This window comes from Ammospiza caudacuta, chromosome 8, assembly GCF_027887145.1.
Source record: "Ammospiza caudacuta isolate bAmmCau1 chromosome 8, bAmmCau1.pri, whole genome shotgun sequence".
Taxonomy (NCBI): Eukaryota; Metazoa; Chordata; class Aves; order Passeriformes; family Passerellidae; genus Ammospiza; species Ammospiza caudacuta.
Window position 1 is genome coordinate 9,693,393 of NC_080600.1, and position 20,298 is coordinate 9,713,690.

Sequence of the window (20,298 nt, forward strand, 5' to 3'; positions counted from 1 at the left end):
GGAGCAAAGTCTGCTGCTCTGTGTCTCGTTTGGGTAAATGCAGGTTGGAGCTGCTGTCACTGCTTTGGGAGCACTGCTGATAATTCCCCTGTGTTCCTGGGACAGAGCAGAATCACAGCAGTTGCAGCATCTGATGGATTAGGGGAAATGTTTCATTTTAACAAAATGAATATTAACAAAAAGCTTATTGTGGAAGGGTGAGGATTGGTATTGTTAGCAAGAGCAAATACTTTCTGACGGCAGCATGGGCGCAGTAATTTTGTATTAAGAGGCTGGAAAGGAAAAATCCCGTTTGAGAAGTACTTAAGCTGTACTTTGCATATCAAAAGTATCTGCCACACAAAAAAGGTTGAGTTCCCAGATACACGTTTAACCAGGAGAGATGTTGAAGCCCCTCTGGACCTGGATTTTATGTAGCAAGACTGCTGCTGCAGGAATTCCCTGCCTGTGCTATTGAGAACCAGTGCATTAATTTGTGAGTTGCTCCCCGTTTGATTTCAAAGGGACAAATGCAGGAAAATCTAAATCTCCTTGTTTGCCAGGTCTGTGCAAACACTCTCAGACAAATTTCTGTTTTAATACAGAAAATCTCTCAGCTTTGCAGCGAAAATATCAGTGTTTTGCACTGGTCTGAGATTCAAAGAAGGTTAACTCATAGTGAAACTTGTGCACAGCACTTCCGTGCCAAGGTGGGAAAGGAGTGCTGTTGTGCAGGGAAGCTTCCAATTAAGCAGAAAAAGGAGTTGGTTTGCTTTGTGAAACAACATTTGACATCTGTGAAATCTATTAGTAGGACGTTCATCGGTTCATTCGCCTGGTTTCAGGTTGTATCAGCCAGGCAGCTCTCGTAGCTCGTGCAGTGAAGTCTCCATCCTGCTGTCAGGTATGAAAGATGCTGTGAAAGAAAGGCCCATGTCTTGCCTGTCCTCTCTTCAGGGGGCCACTCACCATTTGTGTCAGGATTTGTTTACAGAGAGCAAGTTAACCTGTGCACTTCAGATACCTGTGTAACTCAAGAGCAGTAATATTTCATTACTGTTACTCATTATTAGTTTTCCTGGAGGAGACACAGCAGTAATGGACTGTGAGGTTTCAGCAGTATATTACTATAACTTAGAGGCAAATATTGAAATAATACCTTTTAATTAATATTTTATTTAAGTGTAAAATAATAAAACTCTATGGATGTATTTATTTATTAATTTAATTATTCCCTGGCACAAGCCCCTCTTACGAAGCCTTTAGGAAAGATAATACTTGGCAACTCTGGCTTATCTTGCCTCGTCCAATCCTGAAGTAACTTAGGTAATTAAATTCCCTCTGCTGGAGAGCAAGGGTTTTTAGGCATTCCTGGTTTTGTCTGGCTTTAGACTCTAAATCTGGAGTTGAAAAGAAACATCTTTTTTGTTTGGTTGGCTCTCCCTCCCCCCTTTGCCAATCTGAAAGTCACTGAGTTGGAGGTATTTCTAAACTGGTTTAGCTCAATAATAGAGAAGAGGTTTAACACTTAAAGTAGATGAAAAGTTTTTTGTAGTTACGTTGCAGTCACACAGTTTGCAGTGCTGAAAAGCACAAAGCTTGCTTAGCTGCCTTTCAGCAGAGTTCTTATTTTATTAAATCAGTGTAAGTACATAGAGTCAAGCAGGAAATACATAGCTGTAAGTGATGGGGAAGCACACCATGCTTATAATTCTCATTATTCTCTTGGAGTCGTGTGTGCTGCCTTTAATAGATCCATAGTTCTGGGTATGTCTGTGTTGCCATCACCCCCCAAAAACACTTAAAGCACAGTCAGGGATCATCATGTAGAGAAAAGCTGTGTTTAAAGACTTTTTGTGAGTGGATGTTTAGTTTGAAGTATGATTGATTTCAGCTTATGGATAAAACCTCTGAGTTTTCACAGGAAAGTGAGGGAGGTGAATAAGGATGTCAAGGTTGTTATGTTGTTACTGGTAAGTAATAATTCTAGAGAACAGTTCACAAAACTACCAGGAAAAGGCAGCAGGAGAAATAATTGGAACATAGTCTTCTCAAGGCATTGAAGTGATAAAAAAGGGCTTGTTTGCTAGTATCTGGGGTGGGCATCAGACAGCACAATTCTTGGAAAACCAACAGAATCTTCTGGCTATGCAGTCCTTACTGCTCTGTGCACCCTTCTATTGGCTAATGGCCTCTCAGATTAGCTGTGCTAAATGTAAAAGCTGCTAATCAATAGCACGAAGGTGTGACCAAAATTGCATCCCTCAAGCCTGCGGCTTAAACAAGGAGCTGGAATCGAGTGATTGGACAAAAGTGTAACAAACACATCAAAGCAGCTATTTACCCGGAATGGAGCCAGTAGGAGAAATGAATTCAGGCTGCCTTTAAATAGATACAAAGGTTATTTAAGGTAAAGTGTGCTATTGGAGCGGATCTGGCTGTTGCAAGAGAGGAGCAGACTCCGGGTGATTTTGTGGTGAGTGTTTTCATGTCGTCTTTGCCATCAAACTGTGGTGCAGTGGCTGTTTGAATTCCTGACCGAAAGCTTTCAGCATCTTTAGAGCAGCCAGTTTTTGGGGAAGTAATACCTGCTCATATGTGGCCTCCAAAATGTCAGAGATAAGTGGGTGATGTACTGGGTAAAACGCAGTAGCTGCATAATTTTAAATACAGCAGGAGTAAAAGGAAAGACTTTAGACTTGGTAAGAAACGTGCTACCTTCTTTCATGTTGTCATCCTGAAACTGAAGCTATCATTCCAGAATACTCAGAAATGTGTCAAAGGAAAGGGTTTTGCCTGTTTTCTCAGACAGCGAAAGCAAAACAGAAAAGAAAAAAAAAGAAAAACCCCATGTATTTTTCTACTGCAGTCTCTTTACAGATCTCTGTTATGGACATTTTGAAATGATGTAAAAGAAGATAATGGCTAATCAGATCATTTAAGTATAGTGTGGGAGTTTGAAAGGGAAACCACAAACTCTTTATCAATTCTAATGAGCTCGTGTTCAGAGTATTGGAAGAAGAGCTTTATGCTGTGATTTTTTTTTTATTATTATTACTCCATAATGTTCTCAGTGAGACTGTAGGAACCTTAGTATCTCCTTGAGTACCTCTGTGGCGGTCTCAGATGTGACTTCCATCTCCCACATGTGAAATAAAGTTGCAGAGTCTGACATATACGTGGCACACCTTGTGCTGCCCTCCTGGCAGCATCATAGTCCTGGCAGTGATTTGATCCACTGACACAAGAATTGCTTGTGGACATCTGTAAGAGCTCTCTCCCTCCCTCTCCTTCCATTTGAATCTCCAGATGTGTTTTGGACTTCACCCTAGACAGACACATGAACTACTTTGATACACAGGTAGCATTCATTTTGTCCAGCTAGGGAGTAATTGTTTTAAAGCAATTGTAAAAGAGAGATCACAGAATGTGTTTGTTTTTACAAGGTCTGTGCTTCAGGCCACTGAATTCAAACTCAGAAGGTCCCAGGCCAAGATTCTGTAATAGGTGATAAGCTGAAAAATGTGGTTGAGGTCGCTTACATCTGAAATCTGATGATCAAAACTTTGTTGAGCTGGGGCCCTGCTTGGTGTAGACATTGGGAAATGCTTTAAATTGGAAGAGGGTAGATTTAAATCAGGTATATATGGAATAAGTTCTTCCCTATGAGGGGTTGAGGCCCCGGCACAGGTTGCTTAGAGGAGCTGTGGCTGTCCCATCCTGAAAGTGTTCAAGGCCAGGCTGGAAGGGATTTGGAGTGATCTGGGATGGTGGAAGGTGTCCCTGGCCATGGCAGGGGGTGGAATGGGATGAACTTTAAGGTCCCTTCCAACCCAAACCCTTCTGGAATTCTGTGCTGTAAAGTCCAGCTGCTGTAAGGCACTTAGATAAGTGACTAGCACAACTGTATGCTTGTGTTCAATTGATCTGCTCAGCAGGACATAAGCAGGAGATGAGAGCTGACTGCCTGTGCAAGATTGCTGGAGCAGTCTCACTGTCCTCAACAAGTGTTGATGCAGAGTATGGTTTTGATAATGTTCCAGAAAGCCTGTGTGAATTCATCAGGGGTTTTCCCCTAAATAATATTTTTTTTAAAAACGGTGGATTTTTTTAATGGACCCAATCCCCACTGTCTAAGGAAAATATGAAGGCTTAACATAAAAATAAGCTTTGGATGTGTGTGAGAGTGTGTGTGAACACATGGGATGAAGTGATAGAGTAAGGTCTGGGATTTCTGTTAGTTTTTCATCAAATCAGTCTTGTTAATTTGTTTTGTGTAGAGTGCAAATTTGCTTGCTTTACAGTTTAATGGTATAAGATTTTTCTACACTTGCAGTACTGCCCAGAGCTTGCAACCCTGATCCTCACTTGCATCCATGCCCTCCATGTCACTCTAGCAATGCAAAGCAGCCTTTAGAAAGGGCTATCAGTTAAAGTATAAGGCAAGCAGAAGGTTTGGTTTGAACCAAAGACCTTAACACCTTTGCTGAGGTCCAGTTGTTATGATCAGTTCTGAATACTCATATGGATTGGACCTATTCTAAATATAAGTGCAAAACCACAGCTATGGATCTAAATTTTCAGCAGAGCTCATCTTTTATGAAGGATAGAAGCTCTGAGGTGAAGAACTTTCAAGAAAACCAGGAAGCATTGATGACCTCAAGGAAAGAGCCTCAAATCACTATTGGAGGCTTTGCCCATTGTGCAAAAGAAACGGCCTCTGACTTTAGCAGTGCCGTGCGATGGTGGTGGTGGGGACTGTACCCATGTGCAGTGGCACTGGTACAGAGTGGGAAAGTGGCCTCTGTGCATCCTCCGATGTGTGTTGACAGCTCTCTCCCTTCCCCTTCCCTTCCAGGTGAACGCCCCTTCCACTGTAACCAATGTGGAGCTTCTTTTACCCAGAAGGGGAACCTGCTGAGGCACATCAAGTTGCACTCTGGGGAGAAACCGTTCAAATGTCCCTTCTGTAGCTACGCCTGCCGGCGGAGGGACGCCCTCACAGGACACCTCAGGACACACTCTGGTGAGCCCACCTCGGCTTCTCCTCACACCTCTTCCTTCCTTTATCACTACCGTCCCAGTGCAGCAGGTAGTGAGAATAAAGCGTAGCTCTGGGTCTGTACCGTCCTCTTCAGAGAGTGCAGCTCTCAGCTTTGGGAAAGCCTTGATGTGAATCAGAAAAGTTGTGGTTCAGCCACACCTCTCCTTTTGTGTAACTGAGCTCCTCTGCTGATGCTATCGCATTTCCCTCTCAGTGTCTCCTTGGGTGTATCCCAGCTTCGCTGGCAGATTGTTTTGACATTCTGGGGCCCAAAGTGGCTGTGAAATTCCAGAGATCACAAAGAATAACTGTGGGCTCTTGGAAGCCAGCTTTGCAGTTCATACCCATTTCTTCATCTAATAAATGCCATATGCTGGTTGAGTTCAAACTTGTTCATCTTTCAAAGCCCTCTAAATTGCATTTTTGATTCAGTTAGATCTTGCTGTAAAGTCTCCTAGCTCATGGCAGCCACAGCACTCACCCTAGAGCTGAAGGTGGTCAAGAGAGACTGGGTTTCTCTTTTCTTAAATGAGAGGATCATGTCTGAATCAATTCTACTTGATAAGTTGTTGAGAAATACCTGTCTCATAGCTGTGTGGTGTTGGAGCCCAGCAGTCAGGATCAGCTGTGGTTTTAGTCCCTGTCCCTGCACCAGGGGGCTGCATTCTGCTCACTCATCTGTGCAGGACTCCTGAGTAAGATCTTAACTTATCTCCTGAATGTTCAATCTGTGTGTTTGGGCCATCTGTAAGAGGCTGTGTGTTTAATTGTTGAATGAGCAGAGATAATTGGACTGGTTGCAAGTGGCAGCATTAGGAATAAACTTCTTTGAGGTGTTAGCAAATGTGTGACCACTGAAGTACAGTGGTGGAAGTGCAACTGCAGGCAGAAATCCTGCATGAGTTTCCTGACCCTTTATATGTATTTCTTCTCCAGAGTCATCCTCACTTCTGTAGGTGTTTCTGTTTCAGAGCATTGAACTGGTTTTAGGATACAGAGTTGCTTTGGCATTTCCAAGAATAGGAAAGGGTAAGCTAGTAAGCTTCTTCAAGCAGATTTGGGAGCATGCAGGATGCTGTATTGATGGCAAATGCTGAAAGAAAGCTTTGAACTTCCAAGGGAGTACAAGAGTTGGGACTAGGCTGTGAGAGAAATGCTTGAGCTGGATTTGATCTGAAGGTCAGTAGGGGAAAATGTCTGTGGAACTGTGAGCTGCAGTTTTCACACATCTGACTATAACTGTAGTTTCAACTGGAAATTTAAAAAGAAAACAGAACACAATGCAAATGTTCACAATTAAAACAAAAAGGGAGTTGTGACAAAAACATATCCCATATTACCAAACACAAATTGCATTTGAAGACCTTCTCACAACATGAATATAGATTTTGTTACCTAGATACTGCCATTGACAGAGATTGTTCTCCCTGTGTGAAGAACACGTGGCTGACGGTTCTGTGTTTTGCGTGAGGATGGAATGTCAAGGTGTGGGATTTTCAGAAGGCACCTAAGCTGCTTAGCACGAGTTCCCCTGGAGCTCCTTCCCTAAGTGACTTAGCAGTGCTCAGCTCTGCTCAGTTTGTGATTTTAGGCTTTGTTTTCAGTGGAGAAAGTGTCACCCCTCTAAGCACTCACATACAGCAGCTTTCAGCACAGGGCCAGCAGGAACAGACAAATGCTCCCACAATACTCTCCAAGACAGTTCTTAGCATTCTTAGCATCCACAGGTGAAGAGTTAAAACCTGGATTATTGCCCTAAAACGTGCTATCCCCCTGCACAAAGGTGAAATGCCACTCTGGCCATGGAAGTTAAGGTGCCTGTCCCTGCCATATAAGCCAGCTGGGTTGGTTTATGCACACCTGGATCATGGAGAAGATGGGTGGATGTCCCCAAGGGACTTTAAACAGTTTCATATCAGTGTGCTGTACAAGCATGCTGTGCTTTCATAAAGTACACATCAAAGTCTCTAAGTAGGCCTGGAAGGTGGAGCAGATCCAGCAGCTGTAGGAAAGGTCTTTTCCAACACAAATAATTCTATGATTCTGTCAATGTTTGCATCTTCTGCTATTTCTGACCAGAAAAGAGAATATTGGATAAAATACAGAAAAAGAGGTTGAAAACTGTTTTGAAATAGGAGACTTCAAGCCAGTTTCAATCTGGTACAGTACACCTAGTGTCTAAATTGAGGTGAGTCTGAATATATTTTTGTAAGAGGAAAGCTCTTTAGATCAGATCCTCAGCTGATGGAAATTGGAATTACATCCTCTAAGTAAGGCAAGTACTCCTGTTTTACACCAGCTGAGAATCTGGTGCACAATTTCATGAATGCAACACCAATTCCCTTTTTTTTGAATATTCTTTAAATATTCTCTGAATGTTTTTGTATATTCTTTGCCTACTTAAATAAGAGTTCTATTAATAAAAAAATAAAATAACCAAGCAAAACCCCTAATCTTTTCTCCTTCCCAAGAAGGTTTAAACTACTATGGAAGGCAAAGTATGCTACAAAAGGAATTGGAGAATTTTGTCTTATCTCTTTTTTTTTTTTCTCAGTTAGTTTGACTTGTGGATTTCAGAGCACTTTAATTGTGTCACCACTTAGTCAGTGACATCTTCTCACTGTTGCTTTTTAGTCAGTTCTTCCTGTACTCAGTGAAGTTTTCATACAGGACAACAGGAAAGGTAAATAAATAAGGAAATGTAAATGCAAACAGAAATTAGCAGAAGCATCTTTGATTTATCTGAAAGAGCTGATACTTACCAGTAACTTTAAAATAATTAATTTTTGTTCCTTTGGATTGATGTTTGTTCATGTTTTTTACTGTTATTTCCTGTTAGTTTGAAAATGTTTCTAAGCATCACAATCCACATTTTGCCTCCTCTTCTTGTGCAGAATCTTATCTTACTGTGTAAGTCTTCCCAGGCCGAGTGGTTAACAAAATATTGCTTCTCATCTGTAATGCTGCTACTGCTGTTTAGCCCTAAATAATTAAGGACTTATCTTGCAGTGATTTACTCCTGCAGTTATTTACCTTTTAGGGACATAGACAGTTCTGATGAACTTTATGTCTGTATTTTCCTCCCACATGCAGCTGCTTTGGTTTCAGGAATATAATGATGCCTTCAGGACATCAGTAGGATAATGCCTGGGGAGAGATTCATGCTCAGAATTACACTAAGAGTGGGCATGTACCTCAAGGTACTTACAGGACTTTCAGGTGTTGTTTTCAGAATTAACTCCACAGTTCCACAACCCAGATAATACAAGAGAGGTGCCAGAGAGGGCTTCCAGAATGGCAATGTAAGGCTGTGGAGTGCTGGAGCAGAAGTTGGTAGCCCATTCCTGCAGGATGCACTGGACAAATCAGCAGGGATTGGCTTCACCTTGCCTGACTTTTGCTGTTTTAAGGGGAAAAAAATCCAGACAAAGCCAATCTGCTGATGGCATTCACAAAGCACCTTTTGTCTCACCCTGGGACATGCCTGTCTTCTCCATCCCCTCTGGAATTGCACAACAAAACAATGGCAAAGACAAAAATGAGCAAACTCCAGAAGTTTTAAGGAAGGCAGCAGAATCTGACAGGTCAATCTGATGGTTAAAGCCATCCAGATGTTGACCTCCATACTTTGAAAGGTAGGACAGTTTTTCCCCAAAATGTTGATGCTGTTTTACCCCAAAATGCCAGGCATCCTCAGGTGGGCACACAAACTTAGCAGTTAGGTTTTGGCATGGATTTCTCTTGTGTTTAAAATGGAGCTGAGTCAGCCCTCCCCTCATAATGCTATTGTAAACATAAATGCTCTGACAGTGCTTGGAAAAGTCAAGGCTGCAGTGCTGAGCAATGTGGAAGAGCCCATAGCAAACACAGGCACCTCAGTTTGCAGAGCAGGACTTGGGCAGTAAGTCAGAAATGAGGGATGGGATCACTTGCTAAGGAGAAAACAAAACTCAGAATAGGTTTTGACTAAGTGAACATCATCCATCCATTGCACTTAGTAAGGATGGTCCTGTTTGCCAATTGTTTAGTGCTTAAAAGGCTGTCTCATCGTGTGTCCACACAAACTGTCCACATGGACATTCATTCTGGAATTTCCTGATTTTTCTTTTTACTGGGCAGCTTCAGTCATGTTCATTGCTGTGGGAGTATGTAAGTGTTATTCATATATGAAAGCAGTTTTACTGTCTGTTTCTTCCTTAAAAATGGGTACTGAGATTATTATTTTTTCATAGAAGATTGTCCTCACAATACATTTTAAAATTTGCTTTGAAGGTTCTGCTTTCCTGCCTAGAAAGTGTCCCCTCCAAACAATTTTTTTGCTTTTAAGAAATATTTTTCTTCCCACTCTTCCTCCTGCATTGCTGCTACATGTTGTTTATTTCTGCCCAGCTCTCCAATAGCACTGCACTAATGGTACCCCTTTATTTGCAAAAGAAAAGCAGAAATCCTTTGTTTTGAAAAGAAAGGCTTAGGCAAAAACTCTCAAAAGCACAATCTTAGCAAACCATGTACAGTGTGCAGGATGAAAGGCACCTGTAATTAAAAAGGAAAATGCCCTGTTCATGGAAACTTTTTCCATATTTATTGGTTAGCAAATCCATCTTTCTCATGTCTTCTTGTCCATGAGGATTTTCCTTTCAGTCCTCCCAGGTGTGCCCACACCCCTGGAGCTGGATGGCAGACCTGAGGTAGAAGGATCCTGTTCCCCAATCCGGATGACACACCTCTCTCAATACATGTTTGGGAGAGCCCCACTTCTGAGCAGCTCATTTTGGCTGAAAAATGGGATGAACAAATGCTGGAATACACAGTGCTGTCCATGAGTTCCCAGCTGTGAAAAGCCACTGAGAATTACTGAAGCAGTGGCAAGGATGGTTATTAAGAATAATGAAGTCAGTGTTTTAAACTGCTCTTTTTCATCTTGAGGGAACTTTTGCCACTATTAACATCTTCACTCTAAAAAGGCCCAGTATCTGCTCTGTAACCATGTTTTTGAGGATGGGAATGTCATAATTAGATGAATCTTGTGATCTGAAGTTCTCATTACACTCTGAACTGGACTAGCTCAAACACTTTGTGAATGGGGAAAAAAATTCAAAGCAGACACATGGGGTACAATCTGAAAAACCAAATGTGTATGTGAAGAGGCAAGGGGATATGCTGCCTACAAATGCCATTTCTCCAAATAGGTTAGCAAACAGCATCTTCCCTCAGTTGTGATGAGCTGGTGGGTATTTATGCTGTTGATCTGATACTTAGAGCTCTATTTAATCAGGCAGAGCTGCTCTTCCTCTCAGGTTTTCTTAGGCTGTTTCAGTTAAACTCAGTGGAATTACCCTCGTCACAAAATCATTTGGGGTTTTTCTTATCAGCCTGCGGGTTCCAGACTGCTGTGAGCATGTGCACAATCCTGCAGCAGCTCTGCTTCTCATTGCTGCTTCCAGCACCTAGAGGCCTTCACTCCATGCTGGAGAGAGCCTAAAATCTCTGATATTCTGCTTTCCAATTATTTCTGTGTGAGTTTTTAGAGGTAAGGTCAGAATGTGTATGGGCTAGGAGTTTGCTGTGCCAGGGCTTTATGCCCTGGGGATCCTTGTTTAAAATTGAATCCTCTGTTGAGCCCTCTTGTATCCCATGCTTTGCTAGAGCCCCACCTGGACCTGACCCTTGGAGTGGAGGGATCTTCATTTCCAGAGCAACTACTGTGATAAATACTGGTATTTATAGCAAATACCAATTAAGGTATTGGCTATATGGAAAGATTATCTTTTATGCTCAGGATTCTCTCAGTATAGAAGCTTAGTCTTTTCTACAGAACATAATTACCATTGAGAAATCATGAATCAAAGAAATCTTTGATTTAAAGATGCTGTAGGATCTTGATCATTCCAGGAGAAGCACGTTTGGTCTTTGTTTTCAGGGCAACTTGTGAAAAGATATGGTTCCACCCAAAGCAAGGAATGTTCACTTTTATGTTTTTGCCTTGAAATTCCATAAAGATTACCTCTTACCTGCTGTAATTTAGGAATCAGTCTTTAACTGTTCAGTGCAGGAAATCTGCTTCTGACAGATGAAACAGAGAAACAGGAGGAGTGGTCCTGGCAAACAAAGGTAGATGGGCTGTGTACCAACCTCATGAATCCTTCTCTCTCTTGGGACGAGGTATCAATTTTCTTTTCCCCCACTCCTGTCTGAGTGTGTGACTGAGACAGCAGGAGCAGATGTCCTGCAGCTCCCTGTGTCTTGTGGTGTCCCAATGCAAGCAGAGGAGGTGGTGGCACTTTCAGTGCCTGGGTGCTCCCTGTAAATTGGCTGCATAGGAAATTCCCCCTCTCCTAGGGATCACAGGCACCAACACCATGGGAGCATTCTCATTCTTAGTGTCAGTTCACAGCAAGATCAGCTGCTAAGTTTGTCCTGGTGTTTGTAAGACAGGTTCCTCCTGCTGCTTCTCCCAGTGAACCATGGCTTTGCCAGGTCTAGCAGCAAGTCCTCTGCAGTGCTTGGAGGTAACAAGGCTCTTGTTCAGGCAGGAACATCACATGGGGTTATCTCTCATTAACTGTGACTGGTTCATTACTGATGAAATACCCAGGCAAGGATGGAAGCCTGCGTTTGGGATGGAACTGCTGCCATCAGTTTTCTGTGTGTCTCCTGTCTCCCCTCCATGTTAGCAATGCACATCCTGGCATCTTTACCTGGATTCTGTCCCTCTCTGTGTTGCCTCAGGCCACGTGGAATGGACCAAAGCATCTGGTCCTGCCCTTCTGGGCTACAATTTGGAGAGCACACAGGCCCCTCTCTGCTGCTGGCTGCTGCCAATTCCTAGGCCAGCCTTGCTGCTCTGGCACAGCAAACAAGACAGTGCTTTCTGTTTCCTCTGGGCTTTTACTCTGCCACAGTGCTAAATGTGGGATTTCACTGGCATCAGAAAAGCATGAGTGGGGTAAGACTTGTGCATGTAGAGCAGCAGTGCTTATAAACACCTGTTTTTTAAACATCCAGAGAGACTGTTTCTGTTGCCTCCCTAGGGAGACAATTCCACTTCCCATCTGCTTTTTATAGCTGTGACTCTCATCCTGATATTTAACCTTAACTATTCTTTCTTTTGGTGTAGATTATTGCTCTTTCTAACACTATCTTTTGTGACTGTGAGTAATTCCTGTGCTCAGTGATAGTGCACTATGATAGGCTGTAGTTGTATATCTAGCATTGATTCTGTTCTAGTCTGTTTTTATCTTCCAATCCTCTATTTTCTTTTTTATTACTAATTTTGAATGCTTTTGCTACCCTTATTCACTCATTTATGAGGGAACTAAATTACAAAGTCATTTGATGCTTTAGAAACAGGGGCCAGTATAGATGCAGACCCCCTTAACCTTATCTCTGCCTCAGCTGCCTGCCAGTAAAATGGAAATAAAGAGCATTTCTCCACTTAGAGACGGTGAGAGGGCAACACGTGGGAATCATGGCAAGGCACAAACATATTGCTGTGATGAAGGTCATGTAAGTACATCACAGAGTACTCAGTGGTGCCCCAGCTGCACAGTGCTGTACATGATCTCCTTAGGTTTACTTAGCCTTTGTGCAGTAGTGAAACGAGATAATTACAAAGTGGAAGGAATAATAACTTTGTATTGTTACCATAACCACTGAGGTATTAGACCCCGAGAGCAGCGTGATTATCTCAGACACAATAGTAAGGTGATTATTAATAATACTAAAGGACTTACTACTTAGCCTGTAATTTCTGCATCATTTCTTTAAAAACCCCTATCTAGTCCATCAGCCCCAAGCCTGTGTGAAGTTGCAATGAGTTGTTTGCCTCCTTGTTATCTGTTTTTCAGTGATGAGAAAATGAAACAGGAAAACCCCCATGAGACCCAATTTGCAAATTCAGGGACCTAAGCACCAAGGTAGCTTTGTGTGCATCACTTGTCTTTCTGCACCACAACTGCTGGGAACGGGCTGGCAGGTGAGGCTCTAGTAGCTCAGGTATTTAAAGATCTGTAGTCCTTTGCTCCTTTCAGTTCCAGCTAGAAGCAGTTCCCTTGTTTTTCTTGTCACCAGGGATTGTTTCAGAAATGTGGTATTTTTATGCTCAAGTTAGCACATGTACATACAAACCCTGGATTTAAGGTGCAGGTGTTGCATCTGCAGGGATTTGGGTGTCTCATTGTGTTAGGATAAGCTGGAGGGACATGATGCAGCACACCAGGAGCCCTCCTGCTCCAGAGCCAGCCACTGAGATATCTGCAGTGGGTTTTGAAGACAGAGATTCAAGAGGTGACAGAACTTTTTCATGCAGTTGAGATGCAGACCTGGTTTTGATGTGACCAAGCCAAGGCCGCTTCTGAGCAGCAAATATCATAGCATCTCCAAGGAGCAAACAAGTGTTGGGCTCCTTTTTCCCCCTGAGAAAATTATTGTCAAGGGCAAAAATCTTCTGCATATCATCTCTGGGGAAAGGAGACCCAGCATTTGGAGCTGGCTTTTGTCTGTTTTTGAAGGAGTTTGTGAAACATTTCAGCTTGGGAACGTTTGAGCTTGGAACCCAAGAGTGGTGTGAGGCCTTCTTTCATTGATATCTCAGAGCTGTGCTACAGGGCAGTGTGACAGGGAGAGCCACCCCTGACATTTTTGACAGCATATGTTTTAAGGTGTAAAGAGGTATTTTTGCCATCTGGAAAGGAAGCCAAGAGAAACTAAAGGGGGACAAAAATAACCCATAACCCACACCACAGCAGAGTTTAGGAAAGCTGCTACTGATATATTCTCTTGAGCTCTCAGCAGCCTGTAATTATGAATTGGCTTACAGCTAAGATATTGATGGATATCACTCAAGAAGGAAAATGAGAATGTCTAGATTTTTTTTACAGTGAACCTGCACTGAACTCTGTGTGACTCTCCTCCTATTTATAACCCTGCGTGAAGTTCAAGGAAACTTGTCCTGGAGGTTTCCCATGAGAGGGAACTGTGTTTTTACCTGACTAAAGCTCTCTGGATATTTTCCCATTTTTTATTTGATCTAAGTGCGAACTTTCTCCACCCTCTGCCCCTCCTTCCCTTCTGGAGTGGTTAGAGAGGTTGATTGCAGCCAGGATTACACAAGAGATGCCAGTTGCACACATGTTTTGCATAACTGTGCTGTGTTGATTTCAGACAGGGTGCCCCAAGTTCCCTCCCCGCCTTGCAACAGCCAGTCGAGATCTCTATCTTCATTCCTGAGCTGGAGAAATGCTGCTGAGGCCCTGACTATTGAACCTTTGACAAAGAGCACCTGGATGGGACAGAGCTATCCTTGTGGAAAAGGGATATTCTACCTAGAATTTATTTGGGCTCTTTGTATCAAAGGTGCCAGAGTTGTTCTGCCACTGGGAAGGGCTGCAAGTGATCTGTGCCAGCTGCTCTGTGTTAAGGGAATGTGCTCCCCAAGCACATGTCCTTTCCTTCTATTCCAGCAAGAGGCATAAATGTTCTCATGTGCTCTGAGACAGCCAAGGACCTCTCTTGGGGAGAATCCTGACTGGAAAATTGAGACAGGATCATCCCAGTGCTCATTTTGGGACTAGTTCCATGTGGCTTTTATCTTTAGGAGCAGTGAGGTCTGCTTGATTTCAATGAGAATTAGGGGCTTTGACAGCCTAAGCCCTAGCCTGTGTTCCAGTTCTTTTTGCCAGGAAATAGGTGGATACTTTCTTCCTCCTGCCTCATTTATTTGGAGTGCAAGTCAAGACCAAACTGGATGGGGTTTGAGCAGCCTGGTCTAGTGAAAGGTGTGGGGATGGGGGGTTGGAATGGGTTGATTTCCATCCCAAAAGATTCTGTGATTTTGTGACAACAGCACAGGGTCCCCCCAGCCAAACAGAGCTGGGGCTGTTCCCAGCAGGTGTTGCCTCGTGGGACAGAGCTGGCCTCACAGGTAGCCAGAGCCCAGGTGATTTAAGGGCTTCAAGGTCTTTCTAAATAATAAATCACATGCAAAAAATACTGCAGAGAATCTGATGTTGAGATTTTTATATAGTGACATGGGCCATAGACTCTCTCTCACTTGGATACCCTTCATGTGCCTGCTTTTTGCTCGTTTCCTTGGAGACAGTGTCTTGTCTGAGAGCAGTTAGCCTTGGCTAGGAAAGGCCTGACATTTCTGGTTTGTGGGATAAAGCTGTGCTGATGAATTTTCCCACAACCACAGAGGCAGGATTTGGTACAGACACAAGCAGCTCTGAGCAGGGTTATCATGTGGGCATCTCTAATACCTCTCTGGGGACACCCCTGAAGTCCCTGGTGTGAGAGCAGGGTTCAAAGATCCTCGAGGAGAGCCCAGCAATCCCTGTCCCTCAGGTATCAGAAACGTTTGACAAATTTCTCCCTTCCCTTTCCTTCTTCCAAAGAGCTGAGTCAGCTGGACTGGCATGTCTGGAACTCTGTGGCACCAGAGCAGGCAGTCTGCCAGCAGCATTACACACTGCATCCAAGGGAACACGTCACTCCTCTCTCTCTCCCTTTTTTTTTCCCTTTGCAATCCCCACCCTCTCCCTTTTATTTTTCCTTGTTGATCCGTGTAGGTGAGTCAGAGAAACCTGCTCATCCACAGCCTGTTCCTTCTTGCCAAATCCTGGAGCAGCACTCCCAGTTCTTGTTGGGTGTCAGGAATAGGTTATGAAAACAAAAATTGATACAGTTGGTGTACTGGGTATGGAGCCCATAGGGTAAATGCACACTGAATGTGCCACTTAGAATGGCTTCCTAACAGAGTGATGCCTTTTGTAGGAGACAGCTTATTCTGTGATTCATATATAATATTAGTTTTAGTCCTATAAAACACCAGGGTGGAGCAGGGAGATTATTTAAGGTGCAAATTGGAGAACATTTGGGGAGAAAATCCATCTTAATTCTGAATTTTGAAGCAGCGGAAGAATGGAAAATTTCAAGCAAGAAAAGAGGTCATTCGTGGAAGTAGTTTTGACTGATGTTGTGGTATCATTTGTAATTTTACTTATCTGAATAAATTCCATGGATATTGCCACATTTCCTCAGAGTCTACACTGTTGGTGAGTTTCTGACCCCAGGAATTAAAACATCACAAATCTGGGTTCCCATACTAACAAATAATAGCGCAAGGTGATAAACTGGCCTTTTTATTTACCTTACAATATTTATTTCATGAGTGGGAAGGGAGTGAGTGAGCAAACATGCAGGGTAACTTTTCCTCTTTGCTCAGCTGACTCCAGGAACAGGGTGTCTAACTTGGGGTGAAACTGCAGGTGTTGGTAACGCTGTAGGGCCAGGTGTGTCTGCTATCCATAGCTACATTTCCATCAGGCAGCATCAAACCTTGATTTTTGGCATCTTGTGTTGGGGTGAAGCTGTTCAGCTGCAAAGGATAGATCATTCAGCAGGAAAAGTGCTTTGTTGGACTTGTAGGTGCCATAGTAAAACATCCGTGTTAGCTATATTGTGGGAAATGTATCCATTATGTTCATATGGTCTTCTACAAGCAGAGAGTTTGTTCCAGGAGCTAAAAATGAGCCAACTTTGAGAGGCTGCAAAGATCTGGCTGAGAAGCACGAGATTTCTGCCTTGATCAGCATGAAGTGCTGGAGTGCAGGCCCTGGGACAGGATCACACCGTGGTGAAGAGAAGGGAAAGGCCATTTTGTGCCAGGTGATCAAGAGGACTTTGTGTCAGATCACCAAGATGACTCTCGGTGAGACACAGTCATTTCTCTGAGTTCCAGCACAAGAAATGAGAAGAGGAAGGTTTACTGCCTGGCCATGTTCTGCAGGGGAGGAACCCAGAGGGCCAGCAAAAAGGGACTTGACACAGGCAAGACATCAGTGTCATAGTGGGAATGAACCCAGATGTTCCCATCTGCTGACTCAGTTACAAGACTTTCCACACAAATTAAAAGAATAGATATTAAAAAAAAAAGATTTTTTTTTTCTTGGTAATGAGGAACAAGAAAATTTACATCTTTAAACTCTTGATCCAGACTTCTGGGTGAAATCACCTATTTCAAAGAGCCTTCAGTGTGATTTTATTTTTTTTTTCCATCAGGAAATGTAGTTAAGTATATTCAGAGTTTCCTAAATTCCCTGTTTTTATAGGAAACCTTTTGAAAGTATTTCTGGATGCTTACAGAGCTATTTTCTGTTGTCCAGCTTTTCTGTCTTTACTTTCAGCCTAAGCAGATGCTTTTTCTTCCTTTCTTTTTCTTCCTTTTGGTTTAATTTCACACCCATGTTTAATTCCCTTACATTTTGTCAACCTCTCTTTCACTCACAATTAGTTTCTGAATCTATCCAGGACTTGTAGTGCAAAGCTAATTGCACCAAAAAGGAAACATCCTAAACCCCCAAATCTTTCCTTCCATCCTTTCTACTCATTCTCTCTAGTGAACAAACCTAAAAAATCCTGGGTATTAAGAAATACTCTGATATTGTTGGGTTTTATTTTTTGTATTGAAACAAACAACTAACAACCCCCTCAAAAAAAAACCCCCAACAAACAAACAACAACAAAAAAATAGGAAAAATAGTGAGATTAACAGGAATTGCAGAATTTTATTGCCTAGAAAAGATTAGTCTAGCTTCTATATCTAGGTACTTGATGTAGAGGTTTGTGCTAGAACAGAAGCTACCCAGTATCTCAGATTCCTCCCTTAAAGGACCCCATCATCCTTTAAAGGATACCTTTACTGTTAATATTGCTGTGCTGAGATCTGTTTTTACAAAATGCTCATGATTTCCTCTACCAAATACTGTGGTTAATTTTGACTGTGGAGCAGTAAAGACCACTGGTGCAGGTGAGAAAAGTCCCACCTTTATTTCAAGCTGCTCTGCATTGTTGGTGCTAAACACAGCAGAGTTTATCAGAGTTGTGAGGCAGAGAAAGAGCAGGGGATAGGAAGGCTGCACAGGTGGAAGGAGACAATCACTCTCCTCTGTTTGACCTCATTTGACCCTGGTGCAAGACATGGCAGAACTGCATGCCTGAGCAGCAGATCTTGATGAGGGTGACATGAAGGCATGGGCCACGCTGATTCCTGGGCAGTTAGAACAGTGTGAATAACAATTTTCATGTCCCAAAGGAGCCCATTAGTTTCACAGCCTGACCTGCTTTTGGAAACAAGATTTCCTTCAATGTTGGCCTTGATCAAAATAAGTGCAAACTCCCAACATCAGTGGTTAGGAAAAGAAGAGGAGCTGTCAGTATTACTCTTCCCAAGTTGCTGTTATCTTCATGACAGCTTGGTCTTAATTGTCTGTTTCTAAAACTTTGTTTCTGACAGTGAGAAGAAAAGGGAAAACTTACAGGAAAGGAATGTGTTCTTCCTACCTGTTAATACAAGACACAAAACTGAAAGGTGCCAGGTGCTAAAAGATGGTTTTTCTCACACAGGAGCTTGTAGGTGGAACAGGGGAAATCATTGCCACAGGATGAGAAGAAGTGAGTTAAAGGGCTTGCTCAGTGATTTTATGCAGGAAGAAACTTACCTAGTGTTGTAGTGAAAGCTAAACATGGTGTCTCTCTAGTTCCTGTTGTTTGTATAGTATAGGATACCTGGTAGCACTCTGGCACTGCCTGCTCCTAACAATTCTTAGATTCTGTTTGCTTTGTAATGCTCAGGGGCTTCTGCAGGATATGCAAAGGGGCTGCACTTGAAATAAATGCAAACTGCACAGAGCTGATGTGAATTGGCTTCCTAGAGAAATCTGGCCCAACATCTCCATTTGTTTTACCCAAAGAGGAAACAAAAACCCCCAAACAAAAGCTCTTGTGAAGGGAGTGTTTGTCCAGCAGCATTCCTGATCTGCACTGAGGTGCCCACACCCTGTGCTGCCCCTGGGAGCTGTTCCTCCCCACCTGCACTGGAAGCTGGGCTCGTGATGGATGACGTGTGGATCTCCAGGCACCTCCTGACATTCCTGCTGAGCTGTGCCACTGGCAGGGAAGCACACAGGACAGGCCAGAGAGGAACAACCTAAACTGGTTTTTATTTAATGAAGAGAAGCCAACAAGCACATTTTGGAGGGTTTGCCTCGTGAACCAATTAACACTCCACTTATCAAGTCAACTTTGTATAATGTTAAAGGTCTGAAGTGGAGTGGAAAGTCACAGAGTTAAGGTTTAACCTCTTTCTTCAGCCTGTTCCCACCCACATGCAGATAGCATGGAGGCATTGCAGGTTGGACTTTCCAAAGTCACCTCTTGTATTCCCTGGAAGGCCTCTACCCCTTTTAAAAGTTAATGATGATAAACCTGGCTGCTTGGAAGTCACTTTGAAGCCAGCCAGGTGATAAAACACCAGTTATTTCGTGGACTTCCTGGTTTGTGTTAGTCATCACCAGAGTGCAATGGAAACAGAGTCCTTTTCTAGTATTATTTAATCATGTCAGAATCCATGTAGAATTCCTAGGAACCCCATCAGTGCTGGGGTTCTGGACCTTCTGGGACATGTTGGTGTGGGACTTGGACAGTGCATCCAGCTCAGTGGCCTCACAGCATTAAGTGCAGAACATTTGCACTTGAAACTTCCAAATATAAGCGGAGAGGGAAATCAGAATGCTTCATTGGCATTAATGTAAACTAAAAATTGAGTGTCAGGTTCCTTTTGCCAGATGTGAATTAAGGAAACAGTTAAACCACGAGAAATACATGAGGAGAGCTTCTATGTAGTGTCATATGTGTTTCTTGAGACATAGAATTGAAGCACATACCTGTGAATTTCATTTCTATCAAAACTAAATGCAGTATTATTGTCCCTATCTGTGTTTTCCTTGATTTGATGCTTAATTTATTTACATGTTTTCACATAGACAGGTACATTTTCCTTTGTTTTTTGCACATACACAGATACAACATACAAACCTGCAAAGTGAACAGGTGCTGCAGGAAAAAAAATGTGCTGCATAGGAAAAAAAAAAAAAGGGGTGTAAGATTCTTGCTTTTTCTTGGTTTGAATGGGTGCTGAATGGAGTCATGTGAATATTTAAACAATTTGGAAGACTTCAGTAATTCTGTGATTGTGCCAATGAAACAGGAGTTTGTTTGTTTGTTTGTTTATTTGTTAAACTTCTGGCACAAAAAGGGCACCTATTTATTTATAACCCTAGTGGCAGATTGAAACATTGTTTTATCTGTAAAATTCTGCAGATTAGTTAATAGATAAATACAATCTAATGAATCATATAACACAGCCACTAATAGCTGCAAAATAAATTGAAACATCAAAAAAGTAATAACAGGCTGCAGGCAGAACCTTCTGAAGA

At 42.6% G+C, this 20,298-nt stretch overlaps 1 protein-coding gene across 3 annotated transcripts in view; it reads left to right on the forward strand.

The window, feature by feature from the left end:
• The window catches only part of IKZF2 (IKAROS family zinc finger 2), a 109,190-nt gene that overhangs the window by 66,358 nt on the left and 22,534 nt on the right, over positions 1–20,298 (forward strand). For 2 of the 3 annotated variants that reach the window (XM_058809331.1, XM_058809333.1), the window contains one exon: positions 4,838–5,005. The exons of the other annotated variant lie outside the window; for it this stretch is intronic. In XM_058809331.1, the coding sequence (XP_058665314.1) occupies positions 4,838–5,005 (168 nt within the window). The remainder of the gene's footprint in view (positions 1–4,837; positions 5,006–20,298) is intronic. 3 annotated transcript variants of the gene reach the window in all.